The sequence below is a fragment of the Podarcis liolepis genome (assembly GCF_965112155.1).
Source record: "Podarcis liolepis genome assembly, chromosome: 3".
Lineage (NCBI taxonomy): Eukaryota > Metazoa > Chordata > Lepidosauria > Squamata > Lacertidae > Podarcis > Podarcis liolepis.
This window is the reverse complement of record NC_139557.1, coordinates 106942487-106964029: the sequence shown is the minus strand read 5'-3', so window position 1 is coordinate 106964029 and position 21543 is coordinate 106942487. Positions and strand designations below refer to the sequence as shown.

Genomic DNA, 21543 nt, shown 5'->3' with positions numbered 1-21543 from the left:
GCGCGGGGTTGTTGTGCAAGAGTTTCCCGCTAACTTCCACCAACTTCCTCCCGAGCCTGGCAGTGGACAAAGTTGTTGTCATCGACGCAACGCCGGCTTCTTATCAGTTCTGCATGCCGGCTGTCTTAAATATATATTTCTATATCTATATACCTCCGGCCTCCCTCAGGCGCGCGGGCGGCTCCGCCCTCAGGTGATTGGCGCCAGAAGAAGCCTCCCGCGCAGGAGCCAGAGCGGGAGGCCGACCTGGCAGCCCCAAGGCGCCTTTTTCCTCCCTTCAGGCGCGCGCGGCGTGGGCAGGCAGCAGCCGCAGGCAAGTGGCGGGGAGTCCCGGCGGCGCCCAAAGGCCGGCTTCGGGTCTTCTCCTTAACCGCAGTCTTGGGAGAATGCCGGAGGAGGAGGAGGAGAAGGGCCGCCCGGCAGCCTTACCTCGTACCGTCCCTCTCACGCATTTCTGCGCGGTCTCCCGGCGCCTGACGCCGGGCCGGGCCGGCGGGCCGTTTAGAAATAAGGCCGGGCGTGAGGAAAACGCACCTCGAGAAATCGGTGCTGTTTAAAAACGGGCAGAGGCCGGTGACGCCGAGGCGAGCGGCGCCGGGAGATATTGGAAAATAATAATAATAATAAAGTATTTAACAGTGTGGCAAGCTGTAAAAGGGGCGGGGAGGAAGAAAGGTGAAGAAAAGGTGAGAGAAAGGAGCGTTCCTGAAGTAAGGATGGGTCGTGGTTTTTGAGGTGTGGAAAAGACGGGTGGTGTGGTTATTTATTCAAAGGCATTTGCACTTCTTTAAGCCGGCCTTGGGGTGGAAATGGTGGTGGTGGGTGGGAACAAAGTATTTCATTTATTACTTTATTTTTAATATTGTATTTGAATTTTTCAGTGCTGGGGAGGAAGAAGGATTTAAGAGGATTGTGACATACTGAGTGGAGAGTGACGGAAGTGAAAGGGCCAGGCAGTTAAAAAAAGACAAGAAACTTTATATTTGGTCCTAATGGGTGGGGGTGAGGGAAGGGGGCCCTATTGGTGACACATGTGTGCAAGTTTGGAACAGGCTCTATGGTGGTGGCTAGCTGGATTTAGGACCATGTTGGTGTGCAAGGCTGTGGAAAGTTCCTTCCAGGGCAAGGTATGAGGGCACATGTCCAGTTTAGTTTCTTGATGGAAAGAGTGAAGGATATAAATGTACTAAATAAGAACCATGGACTCCCTCCTCTACATAAATTAGAGCATCGGCTTCCTTCTCTCTACTTTAGAACCTTAATCTGGTATTAATTATATCCACTTGTTATATAATTTGGTACGGTATATTACCCACTCCCTGCCCAGCATCATCACTGCACACACAATCATTTTTTCCACTTTTCTGCTCTTGCACAACTGTCTCCTGTGCTACTTCATCTCTAGCCCCAGTCCTCTTAGGTGCTTACAACCTTACTATATTTTTTTTTATAATCTGACTTTTTTTTTAAAAAAACAATCTAAATGAACCTTGGTTGTTGTTTTTTAAAGGCCTGCGTTATAATCGGTTGAGGGCACCAGAACTTAATAGTATCCCATAGCAGATCAGCTCTGTGATTGTTTGGACAGGCAGCTAGCCAAGGATAGGTAGGCCAGTAAAAAAAGAAAGAAAAAGGGCCTGCTACCAATAAGGCATGCAAAACTTGGTTGCATTGTCACTGCTGCTGGTGCTTCCAGTTTGTGAAACAAGTGTAGGGTGTCATTTTATATTTAACATTTCTATCCCTGCCCACTCGTCTTCCTAGAACCTTAAAGCAACACCATCTTGCGAGGCAGGTTAGCCTGAGAATTAGTGACTCACCTGAGACAAGTCAAGGTTTATAACTAAGAGTCAAATCAGGATTTCTCAAACTTAAAACTGAACAATGCTTTTTTACACATTTTTTGCAAGGTTCTGGTTGATTTGAGCTATGGATAGGGGGTTACTTTGTGGAGGAATGGGAATGTGAATATTAGAACTCAAATTTGAGTCTTTGGAAGCATTTGGTGTAGTACAAGGGCTGAAGAAGGCATGATGACTGCTTGGAGACAGTGTTTTGTGAGAATTGTGTGGTGAGGACAGGACGTTGTGGGAGCAGATCTGCAGCGCTGTGTGTACTTCATATTGTGTGCACAGAGAATGAGGTGACTCTAACATACTGAGGGACTTTACATGTACAGTACAGGAGAAGGCATTTTGGAGGGAGAAATGAGGCATGTGCTACACTTGTAGCTTAAATGGGTTGGGCAGGGGCAAAAGTAGGCTTTATTTCACCTGGGTCAAAGACCCAGTTTGGCACCCTACATGCACATTTGCATACACACTACACAGGCTGGGAGCCTCAATGCGCCCCTCTGAAGGCTTCACCCAGGCAAAAAACATGCCCCCCCCACGGCTCTGGATTGGGAGAGGAAATTGACAATTTATGGAGGCCAGGTGAACCTGAGGATGAGGATGCTAGCTGTAGAGGGAATGAAAAGGAACATCCTATAGGGTCTTCTGTGGGTTTGATAGGTTGCCATTTAAACTGGAAGTTTTTGGGTGGGGAAGAGACTGGTTGACTGCTGTGGTTGCAAGAGGGCCTGTTTGCAGAAATGAGTGGATTGCTGACTGAATGGGGACAAAGTGCGTGTCCGGATAGGTCTGTTAATAATAAAGAATTTGTGGTGAGAATAGTGTGTGGCTGTGTGATGCTGGGGGTAAATTGTATGTGTGTGTGTGTGTGTGTGTGAGGAAAACTGTGGGTATAGGGTGATATATAAATTTAATATATAATAATATATAATACACCAATCCATTAAGTTTAAGGATCTGGTAAGGGTGCCAGCTGTAAGGATGAATAGGGTGTGGGTGAGACAGTGTGTAATTTGTTGTGGGGGATGGAAAGAAAAAATAGGGAAAAGGCTGGTGAAATGCCATTGCATGCCGTGAACGAGAGGAGCCTGCGCTTGGATTGGTAACAGATTCTTTTTCAAACTAGTGATCTGAGGGTGAGAGAACTGGGCGTGGATACTCCGTTAAGGGAGTAAATAGCCTCTGGGTGTAGGTTTGTAGGGATGCTAACCAGAAGCAGGGCGGAGCCCAGTCTTCTGGGTGAAGCTCGGACGAGGTGGGGGCATCCTCTCGATGCATCCGTGGCTTTGCATCTGACGAAGCTTAAGCTTTCTTCCTCGAAAAACTGGTGCCGCTGTAAATGCGTCGCCAGGTTTTCTCGGGTATGTGTGTGTGTGTGCGCGCGCGCGCGTGTTCCTTCCACATTCTTTGTAGGGTTCTCCCCACCCCACCCCCCGCCGTTTAAAAACAAAAGTGGAAAGTGGGTCGTCGGGCCAGGGCGTAAGAGCGGCGGCTGCTGCTCCTTGCAGCAGAACTACGTCTCGATCGTCACCACCACCACCAGTGCCGCGGCGGCGGCTCCAGGAAGCTCCTGAGGACATGCGAGAAGGGAGGGAGGCGACCGAGTGGGAGCGAGGGAGGCGGGCCGTGGCGCAGAGCAGGGTTGTGGCAGGCTGTGCGCGCGCGCCCGCGCCTCTCCCTCCCGCTCTCTGGCCGAGTTTGTAAACACAACCCTCGCGCTGAGGTGGGCGGAGCGCGACCGCCCTGCCGCTCCGGATTGGCCTCGAATCCTCGGCGAATGTTTTTACAGTGGCGACTGGGCGGGCGCCTAGCCCTGTGTTTGGAGAAGCGGTCAGAGCGCGGCAGTGCCCTCCTGGCTGGCTGTGTTTTGTGCGTGCGGCGGGAGCAGCTGCAGCGAGCTTATTATACACCCTCGGCGTGTGTATATGTTTGTGCGCGTCGCCCTCTTCGCCTCTGCCTTCGCGGAGGAGGAGCGGGGTCAGCCTAGGGGAAGTTTCGGGTTTGCCTCGGGATGACTCAGACGCCATAAAGCGTAAGTAGCGGCCGGGGGATGGGTTCGTTTGCGAGTGCGAGTGTGTGGGATGGGCTTGTGGGCCGGGGTCTCTCGGTGTGCGTGCCTGTGTCTCCACCCCTTCTTCTTATCCCCTCCCCCTTTGTGTGTGTGCCCGTCTCTGGGTCTGTTATTCTCCTGCCTTGAGCTCGCTCTCCCTTTGTTGGGTTTCATAGCGGGAAGGGATTTGTCCTCCACGTTCCCGGTCGGGCTGCCGCCCGGTGTCGGTTCCCAGCGAGCTCTCTTCAGACCGCGGAGAAGCGACTTGAGCTTGCAGTTGAATTTATTTTCAAGTCACAGCGCGGGTGTTGCCCCCACCTCCCTCTCTCCTGCTCCCCTCCCCCCAAAGCTCCTTCCCTGGCTTTGCCTTTGCATGGCTATTTTCCCCACTACTCCCCACTTTTTTGTTCCGTGCTTGTGATGGTTTTTCCAACTTTTTGTATGCGTGTCTTTAAATTGACATTTTTCTTCAACCTGTTGTTGGTTGCGTCTCAATCGGGCAACGATGGAGCGCTTAGTCAAGTCACGCTAGACATTTTGGAAAGAAAGTAAATAAAGGTGAGTTGGAGCGGGTGGTGGTGTCTCCTCTTGTCTCCCTGCCGGAGTGACCGACTGCGGTTCGTTTCTTGATGTTCCCTTTTGCCATCGACCGAAACAAAATGTAAATAAGAGTCGCCGTGGCGTCTCGAAAGGTTTCGAAGTGAAACGTTTCCTTGCGTCTTTTTCTTAGCCCTATAGCAGAGAGAAGGATTTGGTGGTGGCGAACCAGCCGTAGAAAGGATGAGGGGAGGGGAGGAGTGAACGGAGGAGCACTTTGCAGTGTACAAACGCTATTGTTGTGACGCACTTTTACAACTGATTGCTCTTGCCAAACCTTCCAGACTTGCTGTGATCAGCATATTCAGTAGAACAATGGAGAGAGAGCCTGGCCGACTTCCCTGTCCTGCACAATCACGGCATCGACTGCTCACTTAACATTTCAACACTGTATCTGATCCTCCTGTCTAATGACTTGGAGAGGATTGGTGATCCAAGTTAATATTCCTTTTTCTTTCTTTTCTTAGCCAGTTGAACCACCTCCCCCCTCCCCCACAATCAAACTTGGAATGCTTGCTCAGCTGGCTAGCAAGTTTTGTCTTCAAACTTTTGTTGTACTTGTTTTTCTTTTCACCAGGAGAAGCTTTTTTTGTGAATGATGTTGGACTGGATAATACAGGTTGACATCTTCAACAGTGCTCACTTTTATTTTTAATTCTGGCATGCTGGTTAATTTGTACATGAAAAGGGGATGGAAAACACACAGTGGTTTGTATTTGTATTGTATTTCTTAATGACTGCACTGCAATTCCACCACTATTAACCTAGTCTTGGGTGAACATTATGTGTAATTTCAGTTGCCTTTCTCTTTTTCTCCTCTTATTTTCCAGGGGGAGAACACAAATAAAAGGCCCAATGGCAAAACAATCTTCTGATTTAACTTCTGAGTGCGGTAGAGAGGGTGGACAATTGCAGCCTGCTGAAAGGCCAGCTCAGCATCTTCGGCCTGGGGCCCCTACCTCCTTACAAACTGTGTACCAAGGTAATCATTCGGGCGAGCGGGACACTTCATCACCCAGTAGCCCTCAGGGACCACTGGCACCACCCTCCAGCCCCAGTCCGTTTGCTACCAGATCCCCGTTGTTCATATTTGTAAGAAGATCCCCACTGCTGTCCAGATCCTCCAGTGGGTATTTCTCTTTTGACACCGACAGGAGTCCTGCACCTATGAGTTGCGACAAGGCCACACAGACTCCGAGTCCCCCGTGTCAAGCCTTCAGTCATTATCTAAGCGCAATGGGTAAGCTAGACCATGGTAAGAAACATTTCCACTTGTGTTCTGAATTCAGCCTGCCAGTGAAGCTTGCATTTTTGTGTGTGTGTTTGGCCTTATATGAACTCTGAAAGGGGGTCAGTTAGTGCAGTGTAGTGGTTGAGAGACTGAACTGTGAGCCATGAGGTTCACTAGCTCAGATCTTTCATTTGCCATGAACTCACTAGGTAGTCTTTTGCAAATTACATAAGCACACAAGAATAGCCATGCTGGGTCAGACCAGTTGCCTATCTGGCATGCTGTTACCCATAGTGGCCAACCAAATGCCTGTTGAAGCCCAGAATCAGGACAGATGAAATAGCAGTCTCTCCACTTGTGCTCTCCAGTAGCTGGGACTGAGAGACATGCTATCTGTGGTATAGGGATAATATAACAGTGTGGTTTGACAAATTTACTGAGGCAATTGTATGTAAAATGTTTGGAGTACTCTGAAGTGTTAAATAAATGCTAGGGATTACACACACCCTGTATATGCAATAGGAATAGTACGCCAAGAAGTCAAAAAGAAACTGCTTTTCTGGGATATTTTCCAGTAAATCAGGAAGTTACTGTATATTAAGCGGCACTATGATCCTTACACCCTTTTAGAGTAGTCCTGTAATTGCAGTGAGGCTACTCTGGAAGAAGTAAGGGCCAAGCTGCACATGACGCTAAATGTGCCACTTGTAACATGAATGTTTTTACAATACTAAACAACTATGGAGTAGGGGTGATCAGGATTGGCACTGTGGTGTGCTGGAAGGGGGTTGAACAGTTTCCTCTGGCACAGTCCCGATGAGTGTTGCTCCTGTCTGCTTAGTATTGATCCTGGAAGTGACGCTTTCATTGACGCTAATGGAAACTTTTTTACTGGAGCAAATAGTAGTGGGGTGGGGAGACTTTCACTGGACTGCAGTAGTGGTGGAAATGCTCCCTCCAGCATATCCTCATCAGCCCCCGCCCCTCCACCCGCACCTCTTAGTCACTGTTTTAAAAACATGCAGAAAACTGAAAATGACATGCTTAGTGTTCTATGTAACTTGGTCCTAAGTTGAAGATTGCCATCAAAACATCTAACCTGCTGCCTATGCTTTTTTCAGCCATTGCTTAGAAGTGCAGGAAGGTAGCATCTGCATGTCAGTCATCACCCTCCACAAGGCACTAGACATTTTTCAGGAATACACAAGCAGTGGCACTCTTGACTGGAAGCTACACCAGCTTCCATCCATGGTGGCCATCTGCCATGTTAACTTGTCCGAAATGCAATTCCTCCGCCTATAGATCAGTGGAATCTTTTGGTGTCCCATGTGGATTACAGATCTGTGAAATTATAATGCCATAAACCTATGTGCCAGGGCGTTGCATTTTGCATGACTTAAAATGATGGACAGTCACCATGGATGGGAGCCAAGTTTGCTCCTGTTCAAAGGCAGCACTACTACTCACTGCTGAAAAGCATCTGGGAGAGGGCCATGAATGGTGATGCAAATGGCTTGGACCAGTGAGGGGCCACTGGGACCTGTTCTGGCCAATTGCTGGTGCCAGCTATGCAGTGACTGGAATTGGCTTCTCACTCCATATCTGGTTTTCAGGTGTTCAAAAGGTTAGATTACCTGTAAATTGCAAGATTTGGAATAAGTGAATACTGAAAAGTGCAGGCGATTGGTATTGGCAGCCCCATGTCTAACCAAGTCTTAAGAGACTGCAGTGTTCACTATGAAACAAACTTGAACCCTCACACTGATGATGGGCTGCTTCAGATGTAATGTTTAGACGTTGTTTAGTGTTCCTTGAACAAGCCTAGGTGAGTTTCAAGCCTTTGTGGTCCCCCTCCCCCCTCTGACACAACTGTGAAGAGGAGTTTGGAAGCTTTCATTTCCATTTGAGATGAACCGCAGGCTGGCTTGCCATGTCACCTAAACCTGAAAAACTGGTTAATATTAACTATGGTTTGCTGGAACAAGCCAAATTCAAACCATCCATTTCAGATACTGTGGTATGAACTTATTGCAATGACAGGGAGTTGGGCTAGGTTACCTTTGATGCCCCTTTCAATTATGGTTGAAATTAACATCAGTTTAGGGTTCAGATGTAATGCTAGCTGGTTAACCTACAATGGAAGTAAAAAAACTGCTGTCCTTGCAGCATACAATAGCTTATCCTCACGGTTTTGTGTTAAATGTGCAAATTCTCCCAGTGGGATGTACAGATCACTTAAAGCAAGGATGGGTGACCCTCCAGTTGGAGGGTCTTCAGCATGACCAAATGGTCTGGGATGATGGGAGTTGGAGTGCAGCAGCATCTGGCAGGCCCCCAGTTACCCATGTCTGTCTGACTTAGATGAGGGAAGGGGCAGGGGGCCGCAGAAGCTGTTAAGTCCATCCTGTGCAATATGCTTAAGCATGGTGGGTTTCTTCTTCGAGTGCTGAGGTAGCTTGGGAGGGGGGAGAAACAAATGCTCCTTTTTAATGATACTTTTTGTGGTCTAATTTTGTGTTGTACATCATTGAACCAGTGATTATCAAAAGCTTGAAGCACAGACATGCTCTTAAGTTAGTATACTGCCAAGTGCGTATGTACCTTTTAAAATGGTTTAGCTCAATATTGCAGGCATGTTTATCTTCCCATTTTTACCATGGAAACTGAAGGCACTTCCTGAAACTTCCACCAATCAGAATCTAGAAGGGAGAAAAATCCCTTGTTTGCTATAGCCTCTTACTGCTTTGATATTTTAAAACGTATTGGAGCTTAATTTTCCGGCTTAGCTGGAAACGTAGAGCATTCAACACACTTGGGAAAATACCTATGCAGCCTATTGATTAGGTGATAAGGGGGTGACATTAATAAAGGTGGTGGATTCTCCTTCATTGGAGGTTTTTAAGCAGAGGTTGCATGGTCATCTGTCGTGGAGGTTTTAGTTGAGATACTTGCATTGTAGGGGATTGGACTATGTGATCCTTGAAGTCCAGTTCTACGATAAAGCAGAATTTGTGTGCAATCTGCTTGTAACTTGTTTTATAAAATTGCTGCTGTACGGTACAGAATAGTTGTTACCATTTCTGCACAACATAAGAGGCTTTGTTGCCTTTTTACAGTTGTATGATGGTAGAAATTCAACAGAGGAACAATGCTTCTTTCCCTAGTTTGGAGATCAAGTGATGGGGGAGAGCTGACTTGTTTAATCTCCATCCGTAGCTGTTTAAATACTGTACAGAGAAGCTGCAGGGTTGGGTGGGGAGAGGTGGTAAGCCTAGGAAAGAATGAAGTTAAAATGTGAAAAGGGACTTTGTACACTATTGGAAGGCAAGCATGTAAATAAACATTGCTTCTAGCAGCATATCTCTGGTGTTTATTTTAAGGAATTTATATACTGTCTTTCATCCGAACTTCACAAAACATTTTTACATAAAAGCATGAAAGCAAAAAGCATCAACTAAAACTATACAATAGAACAGCAAAGCGATGCTGTTATGGAGAACTTTTTTGAAAGCTAGATCTCTCCTCCTTTCAGGGCAGTGTGGTTCCTGAGTAGCCCAGCAGTGGCAATTTGAGGAGAGGGAGCCCACCTTGCTTGGAACATTGGGAGGGTAGATGGCATTATTGTTTAAGTAAACAGTTTTACCAGAAATGGGTGCTACTCTGGACTTCTTATTTATTTATATTTTATTTCTATATATATTGAGGAACCAGGGAATGTGACTACAAGTGATGAAAATGTCAAAACATTAGTTTTATAATATATGGATTACCTGCTTAACCTCTCCTCCTAAATGGCAACCCAGCCCAAAAGTCTGAACATTTTTGTGGCAGATGGACAGGAGGATTTAACAGCCTCCTGAAGGAAAAGAATTCCAGAGTCCTGGAGCAGCTACCCAGAGATGCCACCTGGTATTCCTGGTGACTTGGCTGATATTTGATCACTACACAGATGTGTTCAGCTTATGTATCAGTGGTATTGTAGCACAATCCTGCACATGTTGCACAGACCTAAGGAGCCAATGGAATGTATACCTCTGCTAGTATAAATGGGATTGCTGCTTGAATCTTGTCCTGAGCAAAAGAGTTTATAGTTCCTGCATTCCTTTTTGCAAGCAATAGAGTTATGCTGCTGCTGCTATTGTTCTGATGCATTAGCACAGCTCTTCATTGGTAAGTGAAGACTACCAAGGGAGATTAAGTTCTTCTTTGGTGCCGCTTCTGCCTCCTTCACATGTACAGTGGTACCTCGGGTTATATACGCTTCAGGATATATACGCTTCAGGTTACAGACTCCACTAACCCAGAAATAGTACCTTGGGTTAAGAACTTTGCTTCAGGATGAGAACAGAAATTGTGCTCCGGCGGCGCAGCGGCAGTGGGAGGCCCATTAGCTAAAGTGGTGCTTCAGGTTAATAACAGTTTCAGGTTAAGAACAGACCTCCAGAACGAATTAAGTTCTTAACCCGAGGTACCACTGTACTTAGAATAGAGTAGGAGGCAAGAATATGCCCAGTCTCCTATGCCAGTGTTTCCCAACCTTTTTTGGGCAAAGGCACACTTGTTTCATGAAAAAAATCTTGAGGCACACCACCATTACAGCCCCGTGACGTCAGCGCGCAGCGTCACGCCGGGAGGGACATGAATTGCTAGCAAATTACATAATCACCTCCTTGAGGGCTGGCTCATCTTCTCCGAAGGCAGAACCCCATTAATTAACAGCACAGACTCACACCATAGCCAAGACGAGGGGGGGAAACCTCAGTCATGCACAGTCATGCACATGTGGGGGCTAAATGAGGACGAAGACCGGGCAGAGAGCAGGGTTCAAATCACCCCACCTGGCCAGGACAATCCCTGGGTGCTCCCTTGGGCCACTCGCCTGACCCACCTCGCAGGGCTGTTGTTGCGAGGATAACACGGGGAGAACCACGCGCGCCCCCGGGAGCTCCTTGGAGGAGAAAGCGGGCGATGAATGCAATGCACAAAATATATGAGAGGCGACCAGGTTTTGCAGGTGAGGGGCCCCCACCAGCCTCCGCTTCCAACACCCGGCGCAACGACGCCGAAGTTTCCCCCCGGGCTCGGCTTGGGGAGCAGCGCTGCTCCCCCCGGCTCCCCTTCGCCCTCCCGGCTCTCTCTGCCGCCCACTGGGGACCCCCCTCACCTGCCAAGTCCGGAGCGCCAGTGGAAGTTGCATGCATGCATGCAGGGCGCCGCGTTGCCATTGCATTGCACTGCACTCCATGCAACGCCTGCACGCATGCATTGCCTTGCACGCCCGCCAAGGGGTCTCCCCGCGGTCCGATGCGTCCCCTCCGGAGCGGATGCAGCATTGCAAAAATACCCCCCCCCCCGACGCAGCCCTACCTGGGGGGCAGCCTCCGCCGCTCCGCCTCCGCGGGGATCCCCGGGCTCCATCCTGCCGCCCGATCTCCGCGGGGGCGCAGGCAGGCTGCGCGGGGTCTGCGCGGAAGAGCCCCTGCCCGCCCGGCCGCCGCCACTGCACTCATTCCATGGCCGGGAGAAGAGTGCTTCAAACAAAACGCCCGGCCCGCCAGGCCACGCTGGGAAACGTAGTCTGCGCACCCCGCGCGGGCGCGGAGCCCAAGGGCGAGGGGACTACGGATCCCGGCAGCCCCCGCGCCGGGGACGGAGGGGGAGAGGCCGGGTGCAGGGATGGAGGGACGGGTGGGCGAGCGAGTGAGTGGCAGCCGCCAAGCCTTGGCCGAGAGCCAGGAAGGGCCTCCCCGGAGGAGGAGGAGGAGGAGGAGGAGGGAGGCGCAGAGCGGGAGGGAGGGAGGGAACCCCAGGGGTCATCTAGTGACGGCGCCCCAATCAAAAATTTGACTTTAAAAAAAAAATCTTTCGATTTTTTTAATTTTTCCCGCGGCACACCAGGCAACATCTCGCGGCACACTAGTGTGCCGCGGAACAGTGGTTGGGAAACACTGTCCTATGCACGTCAAAAGGCTATGATCCCAACTGCCTGTGGTGAGTGTGCTTGGAGTTGCTAGATCTACCTTGCTTCTGCAACTTCTATAAGGTCTATCCATCTGGAACCTTATATCATGCTGCAAGTCATACATTTGTCTCCCCGCCACCTTACCTTCCTTTTTCCTTCTTGCTGTGGGCATGAATGTGAGCTGCTAGCTGAACCATTTGTATGTGTTTGTGAAGGTGTGGCAGAGTCACTTACCAGTTTCTTAGCAATATGTGATCTGTAGCTAAGATGTGCAAACTGGCCATGACTTGGTGGCTTCAGGTATCCAAATTTTGTTTTATAAAGTGGGAAAGCAGGTGGCCTTGAAAGTGTAGTGTGACAGACCTTCATTTCAGATGGAGGTAGTGCACATTTTGGTTATTCTCAGATTTTTCCTGTCTGCAGCTAGATATCTTTTTGTAAGTAAGTACTGCTTTGACAATAAGGGTTGCTCCTGTTGTTTGTTGTTTGCCATGTATGCATGACAAATCATGCAGAATGAAACATTCAGAATTCACTAGGCAAGCTAGCAGCACACCTGCTACGGCAAGAAATCTGGGTTCTGAAGCTTAATCCTATGGCCTTTTATGATGACCGTATGCATAGCAGAGATTTCACTTTGTATATGGTTTCTTCTCTTCACTACTAGCTTGTGAAGGTTTTTCTTTTTGTAGCTTCAGGCAAAGTTTACATCTCAGTTTACAGTGATGAAGGGGAGGGGAAATTTCTGTGTTGTGCAGTTTATGTAACCACTTCCCTTTCTTCATATTCCAGGTGAAAGTTGATTTTAAGTTTTACTTGTTTTCAGTAGAAGTCAATTTGTTTATATGTCAATTTTAAAAAGTATAGTATTTGTGAAAAGGAGACAAAACTGCATGTTAAACATTCTGTTTGAACAGTAAACTTAGATATAGGCCATTGCAGTACAAATTATGTACACAGTGGTTACAAATGCGCAAAGCATTTTTATGGATCTTATTCACTGTTTTTTTGGTATTAGTTACATTGCCCTGAAATTAAAAAAGGGTGACGGGTGGAATAAAAAATGGGTTAAAACAAATAGTAAAATGCCCTCTAAGGCCCTTTTAGCTTTCTTTCTTTCTTTCTTTCTTTCTTTCTTTCTTTCTTTCTTTCTTTCTTTCTTTCTTTCTAGATTATTGCAAGTTTCACAAGCTCACCAGAAGAGAATGCTTGGTTTGGACAGAATTTGCAATCTTCAAAGATCTTTAGATTGCTGTGAGATGTTGTTGTTTATCCTAAATTATACTCCCATATATAGCATTTCCTTTGTGTTTGAGAAAGGAAAAAATCTTGCTCTTTAATTCTTTTAGAAAGTCATGAAATGGACACCATTCCAAACATAATCTCATCCTCCTAGAAATTGACTTAAAACTAAGTCAACTAAAGATTCTTTCGAGCACAGCTTAGTACAGATTGAGAGCTGCTATTCTGTGAACAGAAGGGCTCATTTCATTTCTGAAATTCATTCTATTCCAGCAGGCTTCCCAAAGGATGAAGTGGTGATGGCAGGTGATTTTCAGCTATATCCACTTGCCCTCAGTGGTCTCCCACACTGGTCTGGATGGTACCCCAGATGGCTACAATTTGGGGGGGGGGCTACAAGAGGAAGGAGAAATTGTTGAGAGTCATCTCTCCTGTTCTGCCTATCGAAGAGTCCAATTAGTGGAGTTCTGCTCTTGGCAACTCTGGATTCAACCCATTATATAGTTGAAGTTCTCTGGAACCACAGCAGCTAAGGCCTTGATTGTGTAGATCAGGCATCCCCAAACTCAGCCCTCCAGATGTTTTGGGACTACAACTCACATCATCCCTAGCTAACAGGACCAGTAGTCAGGGATGATGGGAATTGTAGTACCAAAACATCTGGAGGGCCAATTTTGGGGGTGCCTGGTGTAGCTACTACATTTTAGGGTATAAGTTCTGTGTCATAACTGAGTGGATTCTGAGATTAATACCTTTTAGGGAGGGCAGAAGTATGAGTGACTCATGCATCCTCTTTTTGGAGTTCTGGTGTAACATTTGAAGAAGGAAGGTGCACACCTGGTGTCCACATGTCACCAGGGGAAGAGATGTTTGTTTGTTTGTTTGTTTTGTTTGTTTTCTGTTTCTTTTCTTTTCGGATAACATACTTCAGGCTTCTAATATCTGAATTACATTTGGGTGGTATCTTCAGAAATGTAATTTATTTAGATTAGAATCCATGAGAAGGTAACTCAAACCCAACATACAACTTTCACTATGATACTGCTCTTGTTGTATCCTAAATTCTATTTTATTTGTCCTTGATGTGATGATCCTTTTGTTTAGACCACATCAGATTGCCAGTGTAGATTGCCAGTGTGCATGCTTCTTCATATCAGTTATAGACTTGGTTTCATTGTTCTCAGTGCCTGTTTTTTTTCTCTGGAGCAATTTCTTCTTTGTGTGGAGGCATAGTTATGTGAGCTACTCTCTACCTTCAACCTTAAGTCAAACAGGCTAGACACAGGTGTATCACTTTAGTGAGAAGCAAGGTATAAATGACTACAGCAGCATGGACAGCCCTTTAGGTAGTGTTTTTTTTATTATAACAAACAAATAAAATTTTATCCTGCTTTTGTCCTGGATTGGGATTCATGGTGTCTTACAAATAAAAATACAAAACACAGATAAAATAGAAAAGTGATAAACAGAAAATACAATCATTTTAAAGCATTTCATCACTAATAATATTCAAACAATATAAAAACAAATCTTATAAAAATAAGAATATTGACAACAATATGAACATCACAGCACCAGACCTTTCTTTAAAAACAGTCATTCCCTAAAGGTCTGTTGGAATAAAAAGGTCTTCATGTGCCGGTGGAAAGACAACAAGGAGGGAACCAGTCTTAACATCTCTAGGAAGAGATTTCTGAAGTCTGGGAGCAGCCACCAAGAAGGCTCTTCAAAAAAATCTAATGATGGGCATTCATATTGTATAAGCAAGCTGTTTGGTTTCTTTTTGTCTGCAGCATGTACATGCGGGTGTTCGTACATATAATTTTTTCTACTGGGTGTTTATTTTTATATAAAAATTAATTTAAATAAATAGTGGGTGAATCGACAGTGTCGTAATTTGCTTGCATGAGTTACACATTCTGTTACTCCTTTGAAATCTTGGGTGCTGGTCAACTAATTTTACTCTAGAGTAGGCCTATTGAAATGAATGAGCATTACTAAATTAGGCTCATTAATTTCAGCCTGAGTAAAACATAGTTGAATACCATCCCTATTGTCTTCAGATTTAAACTTGTAGCATGATATTGTCCAAAGGTGCTTTAGTCTTTCCTCCCCTTTACAGTATATTTTAAAACTCTTCTTAAAGGTAAAGGCCTTTAAGAGGCTAAGGAAGTGCTCCTGCTCCTGCTGTGTGCTTTCAAGATGGGGCTGGAAATAACCCTTGACATGGGGGCAGCAATTGGATTGCAGCCAGCATTACTCATGCTCTGAGTAGACCCTTTGAAATGAATAGTCATTACTAGCTTCAGTGCGCTATTTTCAGTGGGTCTACACTGAGCATTACTGACTTTGAAAAAAACACCCCATAATTAATATCTTTTGTACTGGAAACAACATTGCATGAGCATTGTAGCTTTTACCATTAAGTTTATTTTAAAGGTTAAAGCTTCCTCGAGCTACCTTGCATTATTGTAAGCTTACTAGGACACCCACCCCATCCATCCCACACATGCAGACTTTGCAGTGCAGAAAACAATATAACTCATAATCTTGGTTGGAATTACTTTAATATTTTGTATGTTGGATCAAAGTCAGATATTGCTATATAGGAGGTTTGAACATAGTAGATTTGACATATGAACTGACTAATTGTGAGTTTCAGCAGCATCTCTAATGTATTTTTCACTGTTCCAATAAAGGAACTTCAGCTGATTTTAATGGAATGCAGCTTGCATCAAATATAGTTGTTGCAGTGTTTTCCTTTCCCACTCCTGGGATGCTGCTGCTACACTTCCTGGAGTTCACTAGAGGTCCTTCTGACTCCAGTCCAACATGTGCTGGCAGCTGGAAACAGCCAACGTTTTGCTTGCTCCACAGGCAGCTAAATGACCTCTCAGCCAACCCTCCTGCTATTTCTTGCTCATTCTGCGCTATTCTGTGGAGAAAATCAGGGAGGAGATGGCGTGAGGCGGAAAGTGGGTTACTCCCTGCAAGTGGTTTGCTCAGCTTGCCTTAATATTCATCCATATTTAGCCTGCAAAGAAAAAAAAATGCAATGTTTTTCTTACCTATTTTAAGACTTCCATATTCTAAAGAAAATTGAATGGTTTCTTAGTTGTGAATTTGGGATGGGATTGATATGCTTAGTGATGTGTTATTTGAAATATATGTCTCTATAGCTCTGGAAACAATAGGTTGTGTCTGGGACTTGGTCTGTAATCGAATGTAGTGAAACTAGAAATCTTGCTGCAATTCTGGGTGCATACGGCTTAGAATAATGAAGCACTTAGTTGAACTAGCTTTGTTGCTAGTGATATCTAACATTCTAAGTTCTTGCCTTGATGTGAGAACTTGCTTGTGTTAAAGTTGTGTGGGAGAATCTATAAAAAAGATGTGGGCATTTATGAAGGCTTGAATAGATTTTAACAAATCAGTGACGACTGGCATTTAAGCAAGTTTTCAATTTGACACATAGACTAAGAAAAGAACCCTAAAGAAACGGGAGAAGAGAAAATAGTTTCCCCCCAAACAATATTGTTGAAGTGGTGGTGATTTTGAGCCGCCTTACACTATCATTATTGTGCTTTAAGGTTGGTTTCAAGTAGCGTTTGCAGAGAAAAAGTCCTTTAGAACTTAACAAGAAATGTGAGTTGTTAGTTCCCGCAGCAGTTCGTGGCTGCTTCCAGAAGCCTCGGGATGTTGTTAAAAGTGTGACTCTAGAGCTGGACACCATTTATGAAGAGAAGTAAGTAATTTAAGGTAGCTGGATATATGCTGCAAAGTTTTTTTTTTGACATTTTTTTAAAAATGCGGGTAGGGCTAACTTGGATTCATTATGTATCTGCAAAGATATGTATCTGCAAAGATTGAGGAAAACTTTCTCAACTTTTTCTGAAGAAATGTATATTCACATCTTTGATACATCTGTGCTGGAATAGGGCAGTAAACATCTGTTTGTTGATAAAAAATACATATTTGACAGAATTCTGTTTACATTGTATAGTACAGCTTTGTATGGTATATGAGGTTTTTTGGTATAGACTGGTTTCATATTGATACTGTGCTGTCAACCTCAACTGCACAGAAACTATGAGTCAGGCATGGTACGAAGATTTGTATATTTAGTTTCTGTGTTGCTAAAGGCACTCTAGTCTTTTACGGATGTTCTCAGCAATTTCATGATTTAAACACTTTTTGATTAAGTGAAAGTTGAGATTCTCTGTTTCCAAACAGGGACTTTAAACCAAATATTGCAGCTATTGTGATGCAATATTGCAATATTATACAAACAATCAGAATATGAGGAATATTTACTTTTCCTGTTTTGCGAGTAGCTATTTGAGATAAATCTAGAACACTGATGGAAATAATTCTGTTGGTAAAGGAAGTAAGCAATTCATTCTAGAAGCATAAAGAGCTCAGATGCGTTACTTAATATTTATGGCTTATGGCATGTTTTATGTGCTGTCTTCAATGTGACTACATGAATTGTCATATTCACATGAACAACGTCAAAGTCTTCCTGAGGTCTTTTATTTCTCTTTCAAGAAGCCAACACTCCACTGCCTATTTTACTTTTTTCTGTGTTTTAATGTGAATGCCAACTGTGTATATATTTTAACACACACCCCCAAAACCCCCCGCATCTTTTGGTCTACACTCTGAGCTGCATAGAACTTCTCTTCTTTAATACAAAGAGCACAAATGAGCTGTCTACCACTTCCCTATTGGAGACTCTCATGTTATGTCAGTAGTGCCTGATGGGTGTAGAACATCTGCACTTCCTTTTAGATGCTCAATTTTATTCAGGAATGAACCCATATTGGGGGTGCAAGGTCCTGTAAGCCTGTTTAGATGCATACTGCTCTGCCTATTCAGTATCAGTCTCTACTGCCAACCTATGAACTTGGAAATCCTAAGCTAGATAGCTATCATCATTGAAAAAACATTTGTCCCTTTTGAACCTCTTGCATCCCTGTTATAAACCATTTTGATGATGTGTGCAGCTGCTGTGTGAGAGTAACATCATTGCATCACCAGTGTAATGGCTCTGATGATGCCCTATCTTGTTCATTTGTGCTGGCAGAGTTTCAGAATTGAACAGTTACACCTGAGTCATTTTGCTGCCAAGCAATGAGTGCTTGTAAAATGCTGTCGTATGAGTATCTTTGCCAGCAGAGGAACATTATGTGGTAACAAGGGAGAAAACCTCCTCTGTGGTGGCACCCTGAATACCCTCCCCATAGATTACAACTGGTGCTTGACAATATAATCCTTTCAGCATCAGGTGAAAACCTTTTTTTTATTATTTACTCAGACAGTTTAAGTGTTGGTTATGCTATTAATTAGCTCTAGGGTTTTTTTTAGCTGCTTCACAGGCTATTTTATTGATTGATTTGTTATTACTGTATTTTATCTAGTTATGATGAGTTTAGTCATGCATTTTGCACAATGCCCTGGTATCTGTAAGGATGAAAGTTAAAACCCTTTAGAAATTAACTTAAATTTGATGGCCAATGTTGGACACTCAGTGTTGGACTGGGTAGATTTTCCTGAGCCAATCCCATTGAAATCAGTGGGTGATATTCAGTGTTAGTCACTACTCAAAGTATGTCTGTTAAACTAAATGTACTTGCACATCTTAAGCCCATTGATTTCAAAGGGTCTGCTCTGAATATGACTTGGTTATCACCCACTGAGAGCTGTGATTGGGTACCTGGGAAGCTGGTGTGTTTGACTGTTTTAAGTCTCTCCAGTGGAGATTGTCTAAAGCACAACTCAGGCTCTCAAGATCTTGCATGGTGTGTCCTAAGAGACAAGTGATGCGGAGTATGCATGTTGGGCATCCTTGCTCTGCAGCAGTGACTGTATATATTACATATAAAACTTTTGTATAGTAATAGTGAGGGAACAGAACCTGCAATGTTTGAATATGGTTTCAGCCATGTGTGTTTCAAGTGGATCATATTAAATATGAATGTTGATATTGTATCTCCACTTTGCATTAGCTAAATGACTTGATGCTACTGATCGTAGATCTTGCAGTACCACAGAAAGTTCTTTATGAAACCCTCAGATTGATTTCACTATTAACCACATGAAACATTATATTAATTTCTTTACTTCCAGAACCTGTCATTTGAAGTCAATATAGGTTTTTGATATGCATGCAGTCCCTTAGGTCCCATGACACACTTAGATTTCTTAGGCTAGTTGGACAATTCTGCTTTTGTGTGCTTATGTGAAACTAACATCTTGTCAAGTTATGAAGAAAGTCTTAAGCAGGTGGCTTTTCAGGAGAAAAGAACATCTTTCTTCCTGGAGGACCTTGGTATGTCGAGACTTCTGTGTAATATGCAAAATGAGACTTGCCAGTTTTGAGTGTTTGGTTTAGAAGTAATTTTCTGCCTTTCTTTCTGATATAGAACTTCGCTAAGAAGAACAAACTGTTCTTGCCAAAGTCTTAAAAGCATTGTTATTTTTCTAATAATTCTTGACAATTGGGTAGTTTTGCAAAGGAAGTTGTTGGACTCAGTCTCATCAGCTCCAGTCAGTATGGCCAATCATTAGGGCCATGTTATAGTCCCCAGTGTCTTTTGAAAGGTCGCAGTCTCCCCATTCCTGTCCTACACCGATCACTTCAAAATCGGCACACAGAGTAAAATGCTAAAAGGTGTGGATCTAAGCGTGACCAATAAAACACCAAGTGTGCACAATTTCCAACAAAGAAATTACTATTTCATAGGAAACTTGTTTTCTGTGTGAGAAACTACTATGGAAATGCTGCCGCATGTCTTCCAGTGCAAAATGGCAGTGGTGCCTTCATCTGATCAGTATGAACTAACCCACATACCTCTTGGCTACTCATAAACAGAGTATAGAGTGTGGTGGGGAGAATTTGTCTCAAATTGTCCATTATTTGTCAGGCTGCTGTGGCACCTATCTGTATATTTCCCGCTAGCAGAGTGAGATTATTTTTGGCCAAGTTTGTTATAAGATTTGGTTCTGCTTGGTCTTGTGGCAGGAAATGCTAATGGGTAGTTAGATGTCCCTTTTCACCACATTTGCGGCTCTGTTTAGTGCCTGTCAGCTTTGCCAGTTGAATTTTCTGCCTCGGGCATCAAAGTGTTGTAGCTGGCACTGAGTGGCAATTTGGGGTGTGTGTAAGTTACATACGACATGGGGTATCAGAATTTGCTCGAGTGGCATTTGTAGCTTGAGATTTTCCTGGGATTTTTCTTTGTACTGCTATGGAGTGAAATGGATCTGGGCCATTTGGAGTAGGAATTTGAGCTTTTGTTGTGAAGAGTATGTGTTCTCTTTTTAATCTTTTACCCTTTTGTAGTAAACTCCCCCCCCCCATCCTTTGGAGTAGATTTGGGGAGTCAGGGTGTGGGAGGAGTTCCATTGCACAAGCCTAAATCCTTGGATTCACCCATGTCCTCTCCATTTAAGCCTTTGAGAACTGCACTGATTTCCACAGGAACTGTGTGACTAGTTTGTGGTCCCTCTACATTTGCACATTTGGAGTTACCTGCTCAGGTATACTTGGTGATGATCAAATCAGAGTGAAACAGTTTAATTTTATGGGGTGTGGGAACAAATATTATTTACCATTATAACATGTCATCTGTGGAGAATTCTCTTAAGATTTGCTATGGCAATATCAATGTTGTTGGTTGGCTTCCCACACTTGTCTTTTAATGATTAGGAGCAGAGTAAGCCCAGTATTGCAAGGACTTTACTGAATGAAATTCAGCAGCTAAGCAAGTGAGTAAAATTGGGCCTGATGCAAAGTCTGTTTTGAAAACCGATCGGGTATTTCACTACTATAATGTGAAAACAATACATCTGTAAGCCAAGCAAATGTTAGTCTGGCTCTGAAGTAATTTTTCCATACAGATTGAAGCCAAGCGCATTTGCTTAACGTTTTCACTGCTCTGCTAGCTTTTGATTGTTTTGAGATTGGAAGCTATGAGTATTCCCTTATGATCCCTTTATGGTTTTAATGCCAAGTTTGCGGAATACTTTGTGTAAAAAGTGCTGTCATGCTTGCTTACATTCTCATTTCATGTTGAAGAGGGGGTGGGGGAAGTCAGGCTAGGTTCATAGAACTGAAAAGCACTCAAAAGGTAATCCCACCAGAACCCCTGCAGTGGTAGTACTGTGTTGATTGAAATAATCTTGGATAGATGTTCATACAGTCATCTCAAGCGCTGATATTTATGTGCCGAAAGCTGTTCATTTTGCTCTCCAAATTATGTGGTATTTCTTGCTGTACATGGTTAGCATTGATATCTGCTGCTTTAAATTAATAATGCTTCCTTCTGTAAAACGTGCATTAGAATACACACTATTTGCTTGATTAAGGATCATTCTTTGTAATGTCACTGCTAAGGGATACTACTTCGAGCCAAATTACATTACATACCCAAGTTCCCTTCATAAACAAAGGAGTGCTGAGAGTAGTTGACAGGGTTTGGATGGTGCTCTAATGTGGGGGGAAGAGAGTAACAGGGCAAACAGCCGTTTGGGTTGTGTGTGATTTTTAAGTTGGGAAATTGAACTGACTTGGGGCTTATAGTTAACCCGTGCTCCCTGCACCATG

General features: G+C 44.3%; 2 protein-coding genes across 23 annotated transcripts in view; one reads left to right on the top strand and one right to left on the bottom strand.

Annotated features, from left to right (window-relative positions):
• The window catches only part of LOC310702799 (uncharacterized protein), a 328820-nt gene that overhangs the window by 41916 nt on the left and 265361 nt on the right, over positions 1-21543 (bottom strand). For 3 of the 14 annotated variants that reach the window (XM_083494959.1, XM_083494960.1, XM_083494953.1), the window contains one exon: positions 14277-15870. The exons of 6 other annotated variants lie outside the window; for them this stretch is intronic. The gene's annotated coding sequence lies outside the window, so the exon portion shown is untranslated. Of the gene's footprint in view, positions 1-429; positions 588-14276; positions 16652-21543 lie in introns of those variants that run through there. 5 more of the 14 variants (XM_083494957.1, XM_083494952.1, XR_014523611.1 and 2 more) reach the window with 4 other exon arrangements.
• BCL2L11 (BCL2 like 11) overlaps positions 1-21543 on the top strand; it is a 91814-nt gene that overhangs the window by 50828 nt on the left and 19443 nt on the right. For 2 of the 9 annotated variants that reach the window (XM_083494855.1, XM_083494854.1), the window contains exon 3: positions 5331-5740. In XM_083494855.1, coding sequence (XP_083350981.1) covers positions 5331-5740 — 410 coding nt within the window. The other 7 variants (XM_083494852.1, XM_083494853.1, XM_083494858.1 and 4 more) reach the window with 6 other exon arrangements.